This window comes from Artemia sp. Qi Xiang Cuo, chromosome 11 (assembly GCF_049724085.1).
Source record: "Artemia sp. Qi Xiang Cuo chromosome 11, ASM4972408v1, whole genome shotgun sequence".
Classification (NCBI taxonomy): Eukaryota; Metazoa; Arthropoda; class Branchiopoda; order Anostraca; family Artemiidae; genus Artemia; species Artemia sp. Qi Xiang Cuo.
The window spans coordinates 19727229-19745544 of record NC_142804.1 but is presented as its reverse complement, the minus strand read 5'-3'; the positions used below and the strand labels follow the sequence as shown (position 1 = coordinate 19745544).

The window sequence follows — 18316 nt, the reverse complement described above, 5'->3', positions numbered from 1 at the left end:
TATAATGAATGTGCATAGTTAGTTTAATATACATATAATGATATTTAGTAATCAAAATGTTAATATTATATGATTTATTAAAGTTATAAAAGTAAAAACATTTATGTTTTTTCAATAACGTGCAAATTATGTTCTGGCCTTGAGAAGGCATAGGGGTTTTGAGCCCTACACATGTTAATTTCTGCTCGTTTTAAGTTTGAATCGGTTATTTATTTTAATTTCTGTTCGTTTCACGCTTAGTAGATTATTTGATTTTATTTTTGCTCATTTTTTGTTTAACGGAGTTCTTTACTTTTCATTTAAAAATTTATTTTATGGAAAAAGTTTTTTTAATTAATTTCTGTCCATTTTATATTGACATAGTTTTTTCAGGGAAAAAGAAAATAATACTTTAAATCTTTTGGTTTTTGTTAAGACTTTATAGTTTGGCCTGCTGTTTGTATGCTGGAGAAAAATTTTCAGCAACTTTTAACGACATACACCCTATTAAAAAAGGACATAAATAGTAGTGTTTAATTTAGTTTCATACCTCCTATAGTTGACCTGAAATAGAAAACTTGATACCATTCGCAAAAAAAAATCTGTGTACCTTCTTTCATAGCTTGGATACACTTAACGCTATTTTGACTTGGTTGAATTTTAAGAGCAGATGTAGCCCCGGAAGTCTGAACATAATACCCTCAGTCGTTCTTGGGATACTGCTGAGATGCCTTATTGGGAATTAGCATTAACACAGTTTATTTTGACTTAAGGCAACATTTAGTTTTCAAACTAAATCAATTCCCCCCCCCCAATTATGATTCTTTTTGTTGGCATTTTCATGAGACAAACAACAAATTTGCCCTTTCCCCCCGATTTTGAAAAATACCTTTTATTTGAATCTTTGTTTTTTTTTTAATGAAATAAATCATTACCCTCCCTTCAGTTTCGTGAATTGTGGTACTCCTGGGCACCTCAGGACCTTTGTATCATTTTAATTATCTGTATTGGAACTGTTCACTATCTCACTGTTGTCCATTACGCGCTGGCCTACTAATTTTTCTCTTTTGCAAAGATTTGATTTCAAAATTCAATGTGGATAATTTTTATTCCTCCACAACTAAGGTTGTGCTTAAAATGTCTGCAAAATTAATTAAATTAAATGCCGAGCGTTAATTTGTAACTTAGGACAAAAGATTCTTTCTGTATTTAATTCCTTATTATTTCCTGACATAATCACAAAAAAATAATAACTTGATGGAATTATTATCTATTGCCACTAAAGTAAAAATGGAAAATTATTGTTAAATGCTAAGAGGATCCCTCATTCAATACCATTTACACGAAAAAATGGAAAACCAACTTGAATTAGAAATCAAAAAATTATTTTAAAATAGAGGGCGGTTTGGAGGAATCTTTTGGCTTATTCTGAGCGAAATGGCTCTCGGAAGAATAGAGAGCGATGTTGAAACTTAATACTGGCAAGTATTACCTATAGCGGGAGGGGATACTTACTCTGGCGGATCCAGGGGGGCCGCGAGGACCCCCTCCCCATTTCTTCTGGCGCCCTCTTATCCTGTTTTTCCTTCTTTTTTAGATTAAATTTGTCAGTTTGGTTAATTATTGGCACCTTTGTCACATTGACCTCCTCCCAAGATTTTGCTCTAGATCCGCCCCTGGCAGTTTACCAAAATTGAAAGTCATTAAATTTATTAAAACAAATTGAAAGTATCTTAATTTTCTTGATGAGAATGTTGATAATACATTGTTTTTAGTAAAGCGGGGCACCCTGCCGTTCCGTTCCTGACAATTTTTGCTTGTTTTAAGTTTAGTCTCGGTCTCCATTTGCATTTGAACAAACTTCTTTTTTTTTTCAAACAACAATTTTGTGGAATCTTATACGATGTTTCATTTTGATTCTGGTTGGGCTGTTCAAACCAGTCCCCTTCTCAACCTTGGCCATATTGTTGGAACTATTTATTTTTGATTTTTGTATTCGATTAGCCCTTAAAAGGTTCTGAACGATTTGTGTAAAATTAAATCACAATATGCACAATTTAACACGTCTGAATCTTTAATTCCCTTCTGGGACCACAGGTTTTCATTTTTGTATTTGGTTCGAAAACCTCATTTTAATTTTTTTCCTTGTCCCATATAATTTTTGCATGATTATGGTTTATATTAGTATACTCTATAAAGTCTACCTAGTTTGATCACCTATGATCATTACTGAAATTACTTTATTTTCATATTGACGCTATAATTACCCTCATTAATAAGTTATGACTTGACCTTGTTTTTACTCCGCGGCATCAAGTAAAATTTTTCTTGATAGGGTTGATAGTTTAGTTTCAGCTATAGCAGGATAAATAGAAAAATGCTCGTTGTGCTTTATAAAGAAGGTATACCAACATTCTAATGAACGACCCAGGGTGGGGCCCAAGGCCGTACCCAGGGGGGGGGGGGGACCGGGTTGGAACCCCTCCCCCCCCCCCGAAATTTTTGACCGAGTCGAAAATTAGTAAAACCTAGGTAAAAATCAGTAAAATTAGTTGAAAACTGAATAAAAAATTAGTAAACCTCCCCCCCCCCCAAAAAAAATCCTGGATCCGCCCTTGGTGGGGCCTAAAGGTAAGGTTCTCCTTCTGAAATTTTCCAAATTCAGACGGAATTTTTCATTTAGAGAATCTCTCCCCCACTTCTGAATTTAAGCAAGAATGTTGTGGTTGGATCAATTTTCATAATCTGAATATCTTCATTTTGCTTAGTGAAAATATTGCAAGGAAACGTCAAGGGAAAATGTGCGTGGCTTGATCTGCCCCAAATACTCCTTTGCAAACTCTGTCTCCACGTTAGAAGCTTGAAGGGCGCTACAAAATTATCTGGTAATTCACTCTCAGCAAAATAAATTGGGGCTAAACATCAACAAATTAATGTTTGAACAGAATGAGACTAGCCTCAATCTCTTCTGAAATGTTGAAAAACTGTTTGGGGTGGGGGTGGGGGTGGGTGGTACCAAAAAAAATCTTTAAAAACACATCAAAAAATTGTTTTTATGCATTTTTTTACGTTTTCATGAGTCGGACTTTTTTTGGGGGGGGGGGGGCTCAGACCCTCTACTCCCCTCCTTCCATGGTTACGGCCTTGCTAAAAGAAATCAAAAACGTCTATTTTGCTTAGTAATGCGGATTATTCAACCTTTTCATCGTCTAAAGTATATTATAATAAAAAAACATTATTATTCTAAATCATTAGAAATATGGGTTATCTTTGAATCCTGGTTCGTGTCCCTTAGGATGGAAAGGGGCTCTAGTGAAGCATCTACATAAAAAGGGCTCTAGCTGAAAATATATTAACTATCGACCAGTGGCGTTAAATTGGGGGTGGACAAGGGGGAGCAGTACCCTCCTAGATTTAGATAAAAATTGCCATTTGGTATTTTTATTGAAAAAAGTGAAAAAACTACAAATTTGCCCCCCCCCGGATATTGAAAAATACATACAAATGCAAGCGTAACTTACAGCCCTTTTCCCAGGGACTATGGGAGTTCATGCAATCCCCAAAGGCATTTTTATTGTTTTTTTAACTATGCCATTGAACATCGATTCAAATGGCTATCTCAAAATTTTGATCCGATGTCTTTGGGGGAAAAGGTGGCATGGGAGAGAGGCTAGGGTACTTGTCTTTTATAAAAAAAACACACGAGAAGTGAAGTTTGGTGAATGCTAATAAAATAAAACAAAGTTATGATGAAAATATAATTGTTTTGAAACAAATTTGGGCTATATATTTGGACATTAGGGGGGGGGAGCATAACATATATTAAATACATAACCTAAACAAACATATTTCAACCAAACCTATTTAACCTAATGAAAAAAATATGATGAAAATAGAATAGTTTATTAGCAAAATTGTGAAAACTACAAATATGCTCCCAGAACGCATAAATGTCCTCAAGAATCGCGTTAAAATTAAATTTTCTTTGTCTTTGAGACGGTCAGCCGATGCCTTAGCTTCCAATTTAATAAATCATAAATGACCTTGACAATTTTGCTAATAAAGAATTCTATTACATCCTATTTTATTGTCACCAAACTTCACTTATCGAGTGTGTGTATAATAGACATATAATAGACAAGTACTCTCTGCCCTAAAAAAGAACTTTAAAAAACGTATCATTTTTTTATATTCATTTTTGTTGCGTTTTTACGAGTCGGACAAACACTGGAGGAGCGGGCAGGGGCAATCCCCTCCCCCACTGATACGGCCTTGCTAAATGTTAACGTAAAAAATATATTTTCAACGACATACTATAGCCTTGTAAGTAGATAATAGCTCTACACCGGTGTCCTGTTTTAATCCACCTCACATCCAACACGGTGTTGGGCACGGGCTACGCAGATTGTTGTTTTGAATACTTTTCATTGGGTTTTTTAGAACCAGTATTCAACCATGCTATTCTGGCGTGTTCTTATTTTGAAAAACCCATGTGCAACACGCTTGGAACCAGAGGACAAAAATGCTTCAAAGTTTCGCAAGATTGAACACACAGAACTTGAAAACGATTTTGTCGAACCCGCTTCAAGCCCAATGACTGGAAACGGGACTGATACTTTTGTGATCATAACCCCGTTTTCAGGCCACCCACACCCAAAGCGGAGTTTGACACGGGTTGTACAGATGATTATTTTGAGTGCCATGTTCAACATGGGTTTGAGTCTTCTCAGAACTCTTATTCAACCATGCTATTCTGGCATGTTGCAGTTTTGAAAACCCTATGTCCAACACGATTGGAACTTGTTAAATGAAAACGCTGTAAAGTTTGGCTAGGTTAAACACAGAGAATCTGAAAACGATTTTTGTCGAACCCGTTAAAAACACGATTCGGACCCGGTGCTTGTGAGAAAATTGAATGTGCTTCAGCCTAAGATTCCCACGCTGATTTTTCAAAACACTTAGCTTTTTTTTAAATGTGTCATTGCTCATCAATTGCCTGATTTGATAATAATTATTCTTGTTATTATTTGTCCGACATAAAAGTGTCATTAAATGATACTCTACGTGACTTGCTTGTTTTGATACTTAATCTAAAATTTGACATATTTTTTTCTGAGGTCGTTAAAATTGTCAATATTTGTCTTCGAAAAGACGTTTCTCTAAGTTAATGTGCGCAATTTTCCTGCATTCCATAAATCCCTTGTTCCATCTGAATGAGAATATAAATCTTCAATTTGATTTCCACCTGAAGTTACAGATGAACATAAAATGAGAACACACAGAGGCTCCTATTTTATATATTAAACGATTACTTTTGTTATATAACCATTATATTTTTGTATAAGGGCCAGGTCCGAGCACCCCCCCCCTTCTGAAAGTCTTCAGGAATATTTTTTATGCTGAATAGAACGTTTAAACTTTTTCAAGGGGCATTTGATTCCCTTAAGAAGTTTTTTTTTGTTAAAAAATCTAAAGTTTGCAAAAACTATATCAGAGAAAAAATGTTTTCGGAAGCACTGAACCCTTCCTGCAAATAATGCTCCGTTAAACTGTCAGTCGTGGGTAAGTGTGTTAATTCTGTTTCTTTCCAGGACTTGAAGCAGAAGAACAGACAGAAATTGATCAGATTGAAGAAAAGTTGAAAGATGCTATCGATCTTACTACTCAGAAATCCCAACAGGGTCGAGTTTCTGCCCTGAGGACATTGTGCAACTTTCTATCTTTGAAGTATCTGCCTTATTTTGTCTTCGACAGGTCAGTTTCTCAATTTAAATAGAAAAATAGCTGAAAAACAAATTACATTGTGTTTACATCTTCTTATGAATCTAATGGTTGTGGTTGAAGTATTAACGGGGATTTTACTCTCGGAAACCAAAAATAGCCCATTTTCTAAACCAAAGTCTCATCCTTTTTTCATAAAAATTCCACAAAAGTGTGTTGATCTGTTTTGGAAAACTTAAGGCCGATTCAACACGAGATTTTAAAAGTACCAAGATTTAGCTGACGCTAACTCGGGCCAATCTGAATTTTTCTGGAATTTTTTTAGCCAATCAGAAAATTCTGTGAAAGGTCTGAACTTATCAAATTAGTGCTAGCTGAATTTTGTTATTAGTAAAACCTCATTGTGAATGGGCGTTTCAAAAGCGCATCTGTAGTCTGCGAGCTCATCAATGAAACCTATCAAAAGTTAGGAAAGTGTCTATAGCAGCAAACGGTAGGCATTACTGTCTTAAATTCTGAAATAAATGTTAGTTTTCGTTCCATATTCTTTTATTTCACTGTGAGCAGTCACATTTTTGAAATTTCAGTCATTCCACACCTTTCATTTTTTCATTTCATTTCACATATTTTTTCATTTCACTGTGAGCAGTCATATTTTTAAAATTTCTGTCATTCCACACCTTTTGAGGAAACTTTTCGAATAGCCAATTACTAGGGGAACTAAACAAATTGTCCGTGAAACCGTTGAAATTAAAAAAAAAAAATCTTAAATGATAATGTATCTTCAAGCAGAGATTAGGGCGAGTACGCACTTAACAACGTGTAAACAAGTCTAATGAAAACTGATTCAATGCAACATAAAATAAATTCAGCAACCAATCGAAGTGAAAGTGTATCCAAAAACATAAAGGCTAGCTACCAACATTTTAGTAAGAAATTGGCTAAAATTTTAATAAAATTTAGTTGAATATATTTTTTTACCTATCTTAGCTGAACTTCTATGAGGTGATGAAGCTAAGGCTTTGTCTAGTGGTATTTTCACTTTGTTAGTTCGTCTTCATTGTATCGAAGTTTTTTGAGTGAGTTAGATTCTTTGTTGGTTTCTTTGTTTTAGTTTATGCGTTGCATGTCGCTGATATAGCCGAACATTTGATTAGATTTTATTTTAATCATCGTCATCAGAAAGTTCATCAATCCACATAACTTCTTGTTTTTCCTATGATGCAAAGGCAGTATGGTCTTCGTTGTCACTAGCTATTGTGTCGTGAAATAAATTCTTTTGAATTTAAACCTGAAAAATAAAAACCTGACGTCCTATAGAACAAGATTAGTGTTTTTCTCAGATTTGTGTGGCATTTCCTGATAGATTGATAGATTGAATCAATCCTTGATCCAATCTATCAGTATCTACTAGTGTACAATTAATGACTTGCAGAAAAATATGTTCGTAGGGAGGTAGAAGCCCTCCTTCAAATATCGAGATTGTTATGATTTTGTGTTCTAAATAATTCACTTATTTTGTTTTTTTCTTTCCTCCCCCCAATTACCAGGTAAAAAATTGTGTGTGGGCTTGCTCGTGAACTTCTTGGTGAATAATAGTTACATTTAAAAGCTGTAAAACTTGACCTTTTCTGGACCAATTTCCAGGCCGTATTTTTCAGCTAAAACATACAAGGTTTAGAACAAAGAGTGTGGATAACTTAAAAAGGTGGAAGTGTCGATTAAAGTGCCAACAACAACAAACAATCACCAACGCCATCTAGCGTTTGACATTTCTTGACATTTTTCAGTATAATGATAGAGGAAAATTGAAGTGGTTATTGTAATTGAAAAAATTCGTGTAGCATTAAGTGTCTGATCTCAGTTTATAAAAAAGCTCAATTTCGAAGCTTGATAAAACAAGTGCCATGAAACGCCAAAGTCTAGATGGCGCTAGGAACTTTTTTTGTCGTCACTAGTGCTAGTTTAAACTCTTAAGCTACCCGTATTCTTCGATATTACATCTTGGAGTGAATTTTGGAGTGAGAATCTCGTACCAAATAATGTTTTGTTTGTTAATGTTATGTTACATATCCTACATCTACCGGAATCATATTTGATTCCGGTAAACGTTAAAAAGACATCTTGATTTTTAACGTTTTAAACAGCTCAATCTACCGGAATCATATTTGTAGTAAGGATTTTTCTTCGTTGCATAATTTGAAATCGTACTAACAGTTGTATGCCCTTAAACTGAATGCTTTACTGTAACTTTTTTCAGTCAGTCTCTATCTTGTGTATGTGAACAGGATTTTTTTTCAAACTCAGGATTTCTATTTAATTCAAGATTGAGATAAACAATAAATATTCAAATAGAGCCAACAGAGAGCTCAGGTAGATCAAAGGCTACTTATTATCAAAATAAGCTACCTATTACCAGGAACAGCTTAAACTCAGATGCCTGGCTTGACCCGCGTCTAAGCATGAAATCTTACTTCACGTGAACATAAACTCGCCTTAAGACTACGGTATACATGTTTATTCAAGAATCTTGTGCTATCAAGAGTTTGTCAAGACAGGGGATTTTTCCCAATCCCAGTTATACGTCTTTTTAAAAATATCACTGGATGTATACAAACTGTTTTATTGTGCAAAAATTAGGTCCTTGCATTCAATGAGCCTGAGACCCATTTTTCAATCTCTCCATCCTCTCCCCTATCTACTATTTATTTTGCTTAACATAACACTTTTTTAGTTGCTGTACCTAGACCCCGGCGTCGCGCCACCGAAATTTTTTTCTTGTTGCCGCCGGTGAGATGTCAGCGATAAACATTTATGTTTTGATCAGTCTTTTTCAAATCCCAACTTTAATTCAGAACAGATTTGGACCTATTCTGACGAGTTAGAAACTTCGTGAGTCGGTGGCTGGACGCTCGTCATCTTCATTATTCATCCAGAGAAGCAGAAATCTGGTAGAAACGAAATGTCTCTGGCAATTTCAGAACCCTTGCATAATAGATGAAATATCTAATAGCTATGTGTTTCTAACAGAATTAATTATCAAAATTTGTAGTATTTTTTTCAGCGTCACCATTTACATCACAGCTGGGTTGGTAGGAAAATCTTTACCCTTAGCTTTCATACCATCAAACATCCAGAAGGTATTTGGAAGGTATATCTCTTTTAAATCCAGATTAGTTTGATAATGAAGATCTGAGCTTTTAACTACAGACCAACCAAACATTTTGTTAGCCCATGAAGCTGGTGGCAAATTGTCAAGCTCATCAGAGGTTCTAACTCCAGCCCCATCCCTACCTGCACTGTCATCCTCTCACCCAATGCTTTCAGTAAGCCCTGTAGTTTTGTAGCCATTATGAAATAGGATAATGACACCTGAACAAGTACAACCACAAGACCACCCAGCACCACCAAGAAAAAAAAGCACCTGAAGGAAGAAAGGAGGGCAGAACAAAAGTGCTCACTGCTTTTGCTACAAAGAAGGAAAAGAAGAGGTGGAAGAGAAAAAATGAAGCAACAAAAACAAGCCAAACAAAGAAGCAGGCTGTGAAGCAATTTGGTGAGAATACAGCCCTGAGGGTGAAAATGAAACTGAAAAGGGTCAGATAGTGACTGTCGATGACAGCTCAAACGGTTCTCTTGCGTAAGATAGTGAAAAGGAATATGAACTTAGGTTTGATTTGGTATAAGTCATCTATGAGGGCCATTAAGCAGAAGGTAGAACCTACTGCAGAGGTCGGTGTGACGACTATGAGTGGTTTGAGAGGTAATCTGTGAAAGTGGCTGGACCAGCCAGATCATATCTACTACGTGAAAGAGGATTTAGGGTAAAAACTCCCAGTACTTGGCCAGTGTGAGATCTTGGACACATTTTTTGACTTAAATGTATCTTCCCTAAACAAGGACATTAAGTTCTTAATCTTGAACCTGATGCAGATAGTTGGGAATCTTGTGATTGGCTGACTATAATCTTATATCCAGGCCTATTTAAATATGATTACTCTTTTTCACAGCACATGTCAATGATTAATCTGTCCATGATTGAGATACTTCAGTTTTAAGATCCTTTGTCCAAAATTGGGCAGTAATCTATTTTACAAGATTAGACTCAAGCTGAAAATTTGCAATTTCAATTAGGCCTTTACTATTAACTGTCTGTGGATTTAAAATGCTTACTATTGTGTATGGTTGAAATATCCAAACTAATGAAATACTTATTGAGAAAATTTAGACAGAACAAGTGGAGAAAAGTTAATTTCCCAGTTGGTATAATAGATATAACTATTGAGATGGTGATTAAGGAGACCTACATTTGTAGTTTCCTTCCCATTCATTTCTGTCGATGTCTGAAATAGGTCCCCCTCCTGTAATTAGACACCTCCTAGTCTGATCCTATATATTACACCTCCAGAGGTTTTATGACTAATAAGGAAACACATTAATTGTCCTCGACTCATGGCAAGGACTTCCGAAATATTGATTCTTTGCTATGCCAAGGTGTCTTGAAATAGAGAGGTCCTTAAATCTCAAGTTCCTACCTGGAATTTAATCTGGTGTCTGTTCAAAAGACAATTGTCTATTCAATGGATGCGCTACAAAAACTGGTGCTGAACAAAAAATTACCCTAAAAGCACAAGGAATTCTTGCAAACTATTTGTGTTCGCACTTGTTTGCTTAATTTCAAAACCGCACTTCATTTCTAAGAAGGAAAATTGAAATCCTTAACCACACAAGAAAACAAAAGCTCCAATATCGTGGTTTACGCAATAAAGAATTGGCTCCAATTAATTCAATTAATTAAAATACAGCGCCGGTGGCGTTAAGACACTTTGGCGGCGGTCGACCGCGCGTCTCGTCAGCGGCGTTCGATGCATGCGCCGGCGCGGCGCTGGGGTCTAGCTGTACATTTAATGTTTTGTCTGTGTGCACTAGTATGATATTGTTTTTTTTTTAATTGCTCACTTTTGTGAGAGTTCTATCATCATAAAACTGCCAAATATAATGCCATCTAGCCCAATGAGTTCTAAAATGGGCAAGTGTGAGAACCACAATGCCGAAATTGGGTAGCATAAACACTATATGAAATTATAGGAAAACTACAAAAATCTGGAAGTACCCCCTCCTTCGCCCTTACATACTTACGTGATCTATACTGTACTAAAAGCTACTCAGTTACTTTTTTTTTGTAGACACAGACTGCTCAAATGTGCAACTGCAGCTCACCTCAACTGAACTTCAACTTCACCTCAGTTGCAGCTCAACTGCAAATGTAACTCAAATATACAACTCTTTAGTCTAAAACTTATATTTAAATTCTTATTTTAGATTTTATATTTCAGGCGCATGACATTACAAGACTGTGCTGAACGAGCGCTGAAGAAAGGAAAATGTGCTGAACAGCAGGAAGGAGGAAAGCTGGCTTCTTTGCTCTGCTTTCAAATGGGCACAACTCTTGATACGGAAACGTTATATAAAGACATGAGATCCATGTTTCTTACAATTATAAACGATACTAGTATTGGGATTGGTGCTAGAGAACAATGCTGTTATACTTTAAGTAAATTCCTTTTATAAGTTATTGACTTTTGTTAATTATTTTATTGGGTTAGCGTTCTATAGAATCAGTATTATTTACTTCCATTCTTCATGAAATCCTGCATTAGATGTGCTATTGCCATGAATTTAGTAATTTGTGTGCACCTTTGCCTACATGCTATTACCAATGTAGAGTAATGATAGTTAAGCTAGATGCGAGGAAATAGCTAAATGAATAAAGTCAATAGCTAAAGTCAATAATAATGGTACCTTTTAGTTAGATGGGGCCTGTAAACCTTAAGGACACGTATTTATTTCAATATTTTCATTTGCCTGATAAGTATCAGGTCAAACCGTGTAATGATCGAATGACAAGAAGATCAGGTCAAATGACAATCAGGTTAAGAAGATCATGTCTGGTCAAGAAATTATCAGGTCATTTTACAAGAAGAAAAAATTAAATAAATTGCAAAATAAAAAAAATCAACGAGCAATAAAGCCAGAGTAAAAACCAATGAAGCGAAATCAAATGACAAGAAGATCAGGTCAAGCAATAATCAGGTCAAATGATAAGAAGAAAAAAAATTATTAAAAAAAAATCAACAAGTAATAAAACCAAAGCAAAAACTAATGAACTGAAATCAAATGATGAGAAGATCAGGTTAAATGACAATCAGGTCAAGAAGATCATATGAGGCCGAGAAATGAGCTGGTCAAATAACAAGACGAGAAAATTAAGTAAATTGTTAAATTGTAAAAACCAATGAAGTGAAATCAAATGACAAGAAGATCAGATCAAGCAATGATCAGGTCAAATGACAAGGAGAAAAAAAATTTAAAAAAAAATCAACAAGCAATAAAACCAAAGTAAAAACTAATGAAGTGAAACCAAATGATAAGAAGATCAGGTCAAATGATTGACAATCAGGTCAAGAAGATCATATGAGGTCGAGAAATGGGCTGGTCAAATAAGAATACGAGAAAATTAAGTACATTATTAAATTGTAAAAAGCAATGAAGTGAAATGAAATACCAGAAAAACCAGCAACCGAGGAAATACCTAATTAATCATTTTCACAGTTGTATGTGTTTGCATGATAAATTGTCTTAGATCATAAAACGAAAACGGAGATAAAACATTCTTTCAGTACGAACAAATAAACTTTCAAATGGGGATAAATCCATTTATTTAGACAGTGAAAAAAAAACAGGTACCAAAGTGGAGATATTTCGATCACATATACAGTGACTGTCTTCAGTAGTAACACTAAAATAATAAAATTGAAACTAGCATATTTATATACAACAAAATAAATATTTTTTCGGGTCATTCACAAAATAATGAAATACGGGATTATTCACTAGATTATTTTCAGAGAGAGTTTATTGACAAAGTTCATTCAAAGTTCTTGATGTATATTTTCTTCTCTAATCTTGCCCAAACGTAAAACAAATTTCCAAGGAAAGTGGCAAAGCCTTCCGTTTTTCAATCTCTGTTTCCTCGCTGTCTAAATAAATGGATTTATAATTTTACTGTTACTGCTGAAGACGGTCACTGTATTAGGTCTTTGCCAGCGTTGAACTACGAACTACGTTCCAGAGCTTTCAACTACGTTGAACAAAATGTCTATCCCAAAATTTTAATTGGATGTGTTTAGGGAAATGGTGGGCATAGAAGGGGTGTTAGTTGCCTTCCAATGACTTTTGGCTATTAAAAAGGGCACTAGTCACTCTAATTTCCAATCGAATCAGCCCTTTTCGAATTTTCTACGACTTCTTATTTGATACGAAGTGCCCTGGTCTAAAGGGAAAAAATAAATAAAGTTGATTCTAAAGTTTTGGAGTTTCCTTTTAAGGAGCCTTGAATAAAGAGTCGATTAAGCTCTTTAGCATTAAAATTTCAACATTTTGGAGAACGTAGCAAATCAATTTATCTAATGAAAGACTTTTGTCATCTAAACTTGTGAGACAACTAGATTGTCATAAATTTCAAAGATTTTCGACGAAATTTAGAGCAACGTTCGATAAACGTATTATTCACCACTTTTGTTCTATTACAGGCGTTTTGTGTTTCGTAGCATCACATAATCTAGAAGAAATAGAAGATATTATGAAGGCTTTGTCGAATGTATTTAAACAGAAACTTCCCTCTGATTCTCCTCAATTGTCGGCGTTACACTCAGCTGCACTAGCGTCGTGGAGCCTTCTATACACATTACTACCATCCAAAAGAATCTATGATTCTGCAGAAGCGTAAGTTCTTTTTCTTCTCCCAAACTGAAGATACTTGTGTAGGTAGATGGAATTTCTTAAAATAATTAAACACAATTAATTTCTTAAAATTGTGCTTTAAGCTAATCAGAATTTCAGCATTCGCTTTGTTTTTCTTTTTGCTTTTTTTTTGTTCGTATGTAGTTGAATGCCTTCATAATAAATGAAAGAGAAGAGTGAAACTTTAAGAAATTGTTTGAGTGGTGGATTCTACGTTGTTCCTCAATTCTTTAATCCTTTCGCCCGGACCATTTGATAATTTAATATACTTTGAAAACTAGATTACTTTCTTGTAACTTCTTCTTTTCTTTTATTTTACTAACAAAACAAGAAAAAAAAACCTCTTAAACTTAAACTTCTTAAAGAGACTTCTTAAACATTTTCTTAAAAGAAGAATTTCTTGGCTACGTTTAATAAGTCTTCGAAATAAGAGAAAAGCTATAAATTCTTCTGTACGAAACGTGAGGTTCAATCCTGTTGTCTACGGCTATAATGAGAGAAGGGTTGATATAGCTAGGGTACGTTCTGCGAATGAACGATGACAGATTGCCGAAGATCATCCTTTTTGACCAACCGTTTAGGGCTAAACAGAAAGCAGGTCGTCCTCGGTTTGGGTGGGAGGATGTCGTAAGGAGAGATTTAGGTGAAATTGGAACTTCTTGGGAAGGTTTAAAGAGGAAGGCTTTGAATAGACTTGGATGGAGAAGGTGCTTGCGTAGCTGTGTTGGCTTCAGGCGGCTTGCTGATGTGGTGAAGTATTAGTAGTGGTAGTAGTATACATTCTTCTACACAGTGTGCAAACTGCTTCACAATTTGACTATCCAACAAAGAAAATCAACTAGTGCAGCAATCATTTTGGCAGCATCTTGTGAATATTTTGGCCTGTGGTAGTACTGGGGGGTGATCGCGGATTGGTATTATAGGACCGAGGTTCAATCCCAACTGCCAATGTTGTGCATGCGTTTGAGTGTATCTCAGTAACTTGATCTGTTGATGTTTACATGGCTGCCATTCCTGCACTTGGTATAGGATCCTTGACTCCTACGAAGGACGTGTCCAAGATAACTCCGTATTTTCTTCTTCGCCATTTCAGGAATACGTAGAACTTGTCAGTTCTAAGACGAATCTTTGAGTTGCTTACTCTTTCACCACTTGAACTTAAATATGTCCTCGAGCATATATTTTCGAATGCTGCCCATCTTTTCTCTGTGCTTATGTCGAATTTCCAGCACTCGCTAGTATAAAATCAAATTTAGGTGACATTGCTTTCGAGGAGACGCAGTATTAAGGGAAGGAGGTGGCCTTTCAACCTCCAAAATGACCCAAGTCCGCTAAAGTTGGTGACAACCTCCAGTTTCCGAGATATTTAAATTCATGGACCTACTCTATTCTGCATTTTCTACATAGCAGTCCAAGTAGGGAGCCTGATGTTACCATATATTGTGTCTTGCCAGTGTTGATATTCAATTCAACTCGCTCTGCTTCATTGTCTGCTTTTTCAAGGAACTATTTGACCTGTTGTTTTGTACCTCGCAGAAGTGTCACGTCATCAGCAAAATGTCAGATAAAAGTTTTGTTTCCGACTGTTACTCCAAAGCAAATCTCTTCCCTAAAAAACAGGCATATTATCTCAAAACATCAGTAAAATTAAATTAAGAAACTGCATTTTTCATTAAAAGAATGTACAAAATAGCTATGTACACATTGATCATGATTATTGTTATTATTAAAGACAGACTCACAAAACTGAGTCAAAGCTTGGACCGTATATGCCCATTACCTCCACCCCCCCCCCTCTACTTCACATTAAACAAAAAGTCAATGGCTTATTATTGCCCACTCGGGTGAAGTATTTTGAAACAGGGCATGTATAACTGTCTTTTCTCTCTACAGAAGAGCTTTCCTTGGTAGTGTCAAGGCGTCTCCCCCATCCCGAGTACGCTATCTGCCAACTTCTGATCGGCTTGGGCAGGCAGCACTTGTCCTTCGAAAAGGGAGAGTCACCACCCGCCAGCCATCAGTGACAAGCTGTACATGATCCTCAGAACCGGCACCAGCAAAAGAATCTTTCCTTTGCCTCTACTTGCTTCCTAAAGTATCTTTTCTTCCCGTCACAGAGGGCGCTTGTCCTGGGTATACCCCCCCCTCACACGATTACGGGCTTCAGTCAATCCATATTTCACAAAATACCGTGCCTCTCGGCCGAAAAATCGGGTAGGACGGCCACTGGCTTGGACTTGAATGGACTTTGATGTAGTAGCCCCCTTTTTCGGTTTACTAATCTAAGGGGCACCACGAGAAGACTGTCATCATTACCTCATTCATCACGACGCCATTGTTTCTAACTTGTATTCTGTCTATACAGAAAAGATACATGTAGACCTCTTAAAATAGCGTTATTTTGTTTTCTGTGGTGATTTTAAGATCTTTGTGGCCATTCACAATATGCTACTTCGTTGTATTACTATTACGGTTGTTTATGTTTGGATGATAATAATAGTTTTAATATTGTATTTCAACACCTACAGCCATACACCCCACAAATTAAACATAATACTAAAAAATGTTGTAACCAAAATTCTAAATAAATACTAAATGCAAAATGCAAAATACTAAATACAAAATAAAGTGTAACCAAAATTAACGAAAGAATAAATGTTGGCTTTTTTTTCATAAAGTTGTCAAACATAAGTAAACGAAGTTGATAATAATATAGATAGGAATTGCTCATCTCCCCCTCCCTACAAAATTGACCCTCGGATTGAAAAGAGCTTACTGCATCTAAATAGATCATGGCGAAATCATTTATCCAGAGAATTATTTATAGAACAAATAATCTGGTATTCGATTTCTTCTTTGTCTTTCAGAAATGTTACAGTGCTGTTGAAGTTATTAGAATCTGGTGACGTTGATCTGCGAATAACGGCTGGCGAAGCAATTGCCCTTGTCTATGAAGGAGCTAGAGCTTTTGATGATGAATTTACTCTTGCTAATAATTCAGAAGGTAATTCTTTGTTGTTTTTTTCCACTATACCACAAACAGAGGAACTGCTTGTAAAGAATCTTGTGACTCAAAGTTTTTATTATTTTTACTGGTTTTAAATTTTCACAGCGTAGAACCAATCAAGGAATTTTAACTCTTTCTCTTTTTTACTGGCTTGAAATTTCTCTTATAAGATTCTAAACTATTTCGGGTATATAAAGACAGGGTTATTTGCCTCTCCTGAAATATGGCGAAATTTGATTGGCTTACATAAATACGTCGCGGATGTAAACCAATGAAATGAAAGCATTGCCATGGAAATTTAGGGAAGTTATCCCTCTTTTTCTCTTTGATTAAACTACCTTAGCAATGATTGTTGTTATTAGGATAATGAGACTCATCAGCCCCCTTCTGTATAAAAAAAAAGCCGACCTAGGTTATATAGAATTTTAAAAAAGAGGAAATTTACTTTATAACATGCGGCAAGTATCAATGAATCATATTTCTAAGTTTTTCCCACTTTCACATTTTAAGTGGTTCTCAACCGATTTTGGGCCCTGCCCCACCTAAGCATGTCTAAAATCCTGATGCCCGCCTCGTGATATTTAAGTTTTGTTATTCAGAATTTATCGCGTATTCACCTGAAGGAAGCTTAAAAGGTTATTTACTTGGTATTGTTTTGGGTCGTCCTCTAGGCATATTTTATACTAATGGAAAATATTGTCTGAATACAACGCCTTTTATACAATTTATGATGTCATTGCGATATTATCATGTATCTTTTTTGCTCTTTAAATGCATCTGAATATGACGCCATTTATATGAATAACCTCAAGATTTCAACTGTTTTCAAGATTAAGGCTCTAAAGTATAGTCAGCCAAAGGGGGCTCGTCCTGTCCATGGCGCATCACAATATATTTTCATGTCCCACCGGTGGGGCCTGCGCTCCACATTTAAATCACGGATGTAAAGGGTCTCTTCTGTTTGGGCACATGTCTTGGTTCTGCTGAATGATGCTATTGATCATCATGATCTGATTCTAGAGACTCTAAAAACTGGAAACCTTGTTTTCCAATTATATAGGAATCATTATGACGTATCTAATGATTCTTGAATTTTTAGATTTGAATGATTAGAATTTCTAAACTAATTATTCTATTTGATATTTTAACCCATTAAATGCAAATTAGATTTATATGAGTCCATTAGTAAGTCAATAATACATTAGTAAATTCAGTAGAGTAAATGTGTCACTTTGTTTTTGTGTCATAAAAGAGGGGGGGGGGGGTATATAAGGAATCCCTGGATATGTTGACCATTTTCGGCGAATCAGGGGCCCCAAAAATAATGAGAATATCAGAATTTATGGGCAAATGTTTAGTTATTCTCTGAGTTTTTCATTTTAAGACACTTAAAATTTATCTAGGGATATTTCAAACCCTACATTTTTGATAATTTTGAGGCGGTAAAATTCAAAATTCAATGTTTGTTCGCTACTCGTCACTGATTGGGAGAACCAGTTGCATAGTTTTTAAGAATCCACCTTTAGCTCTATAAAGTGTTAATTATGCATTATATACAATATTTTTGGTAGTTAAGCATATTTATTGAGATTAAAAATACACAGAAAGTAAATACACAATTTAAGATAACTTCTAAAGTTTGAGTGAGGAGGGTTATCAGATTAAATAGTTGGAGTCAGAAAGAAGGGAACCTACGGTATCAATTAGGCGTTTCGACAGATCCAATTAAATAATTACTGACAGGTTTTGGACTGTGTTGTTTTTTAGACCAACTGTTGCCCTAAATCGTATTCATGGTGGCTTAAG

General features: G+C 35.5%; 1 protein-coding gene across 2 annotated transcripts in view; it reads left to right on the top strand.

Moving 5' to 3' along the window:
* LOC148946740 (interferon-related developmental regulator 1-like) overlaps positions 1 to 18316 on the top strand; it is a 98920-nt gene that overhangs the window by 68343 nt on the left and 12261 nt on the right. For both annotated transcript variants that reach the window (XM_089096357.1, XM_089096356.1), the window contains 4 exons: positions 5571 to 5733; positions 11037 to 11254; positions 13293 to 13485; positions 16371 to 16507. In XM_089096357.1, coding sequence (XP_088952483.1) covers positions 5571 to 5733; positions 11037 to 11254; positions 13293 to 13485; positions 16371 to 16507 — 711 coding nt within the window. The remainder of the gene's footprint in view (positions 1 to 5570; positions 5734 to 11036; positions 11255 to 13292; positions 13486 to 16370; positions 16508 to 18316) is intronic.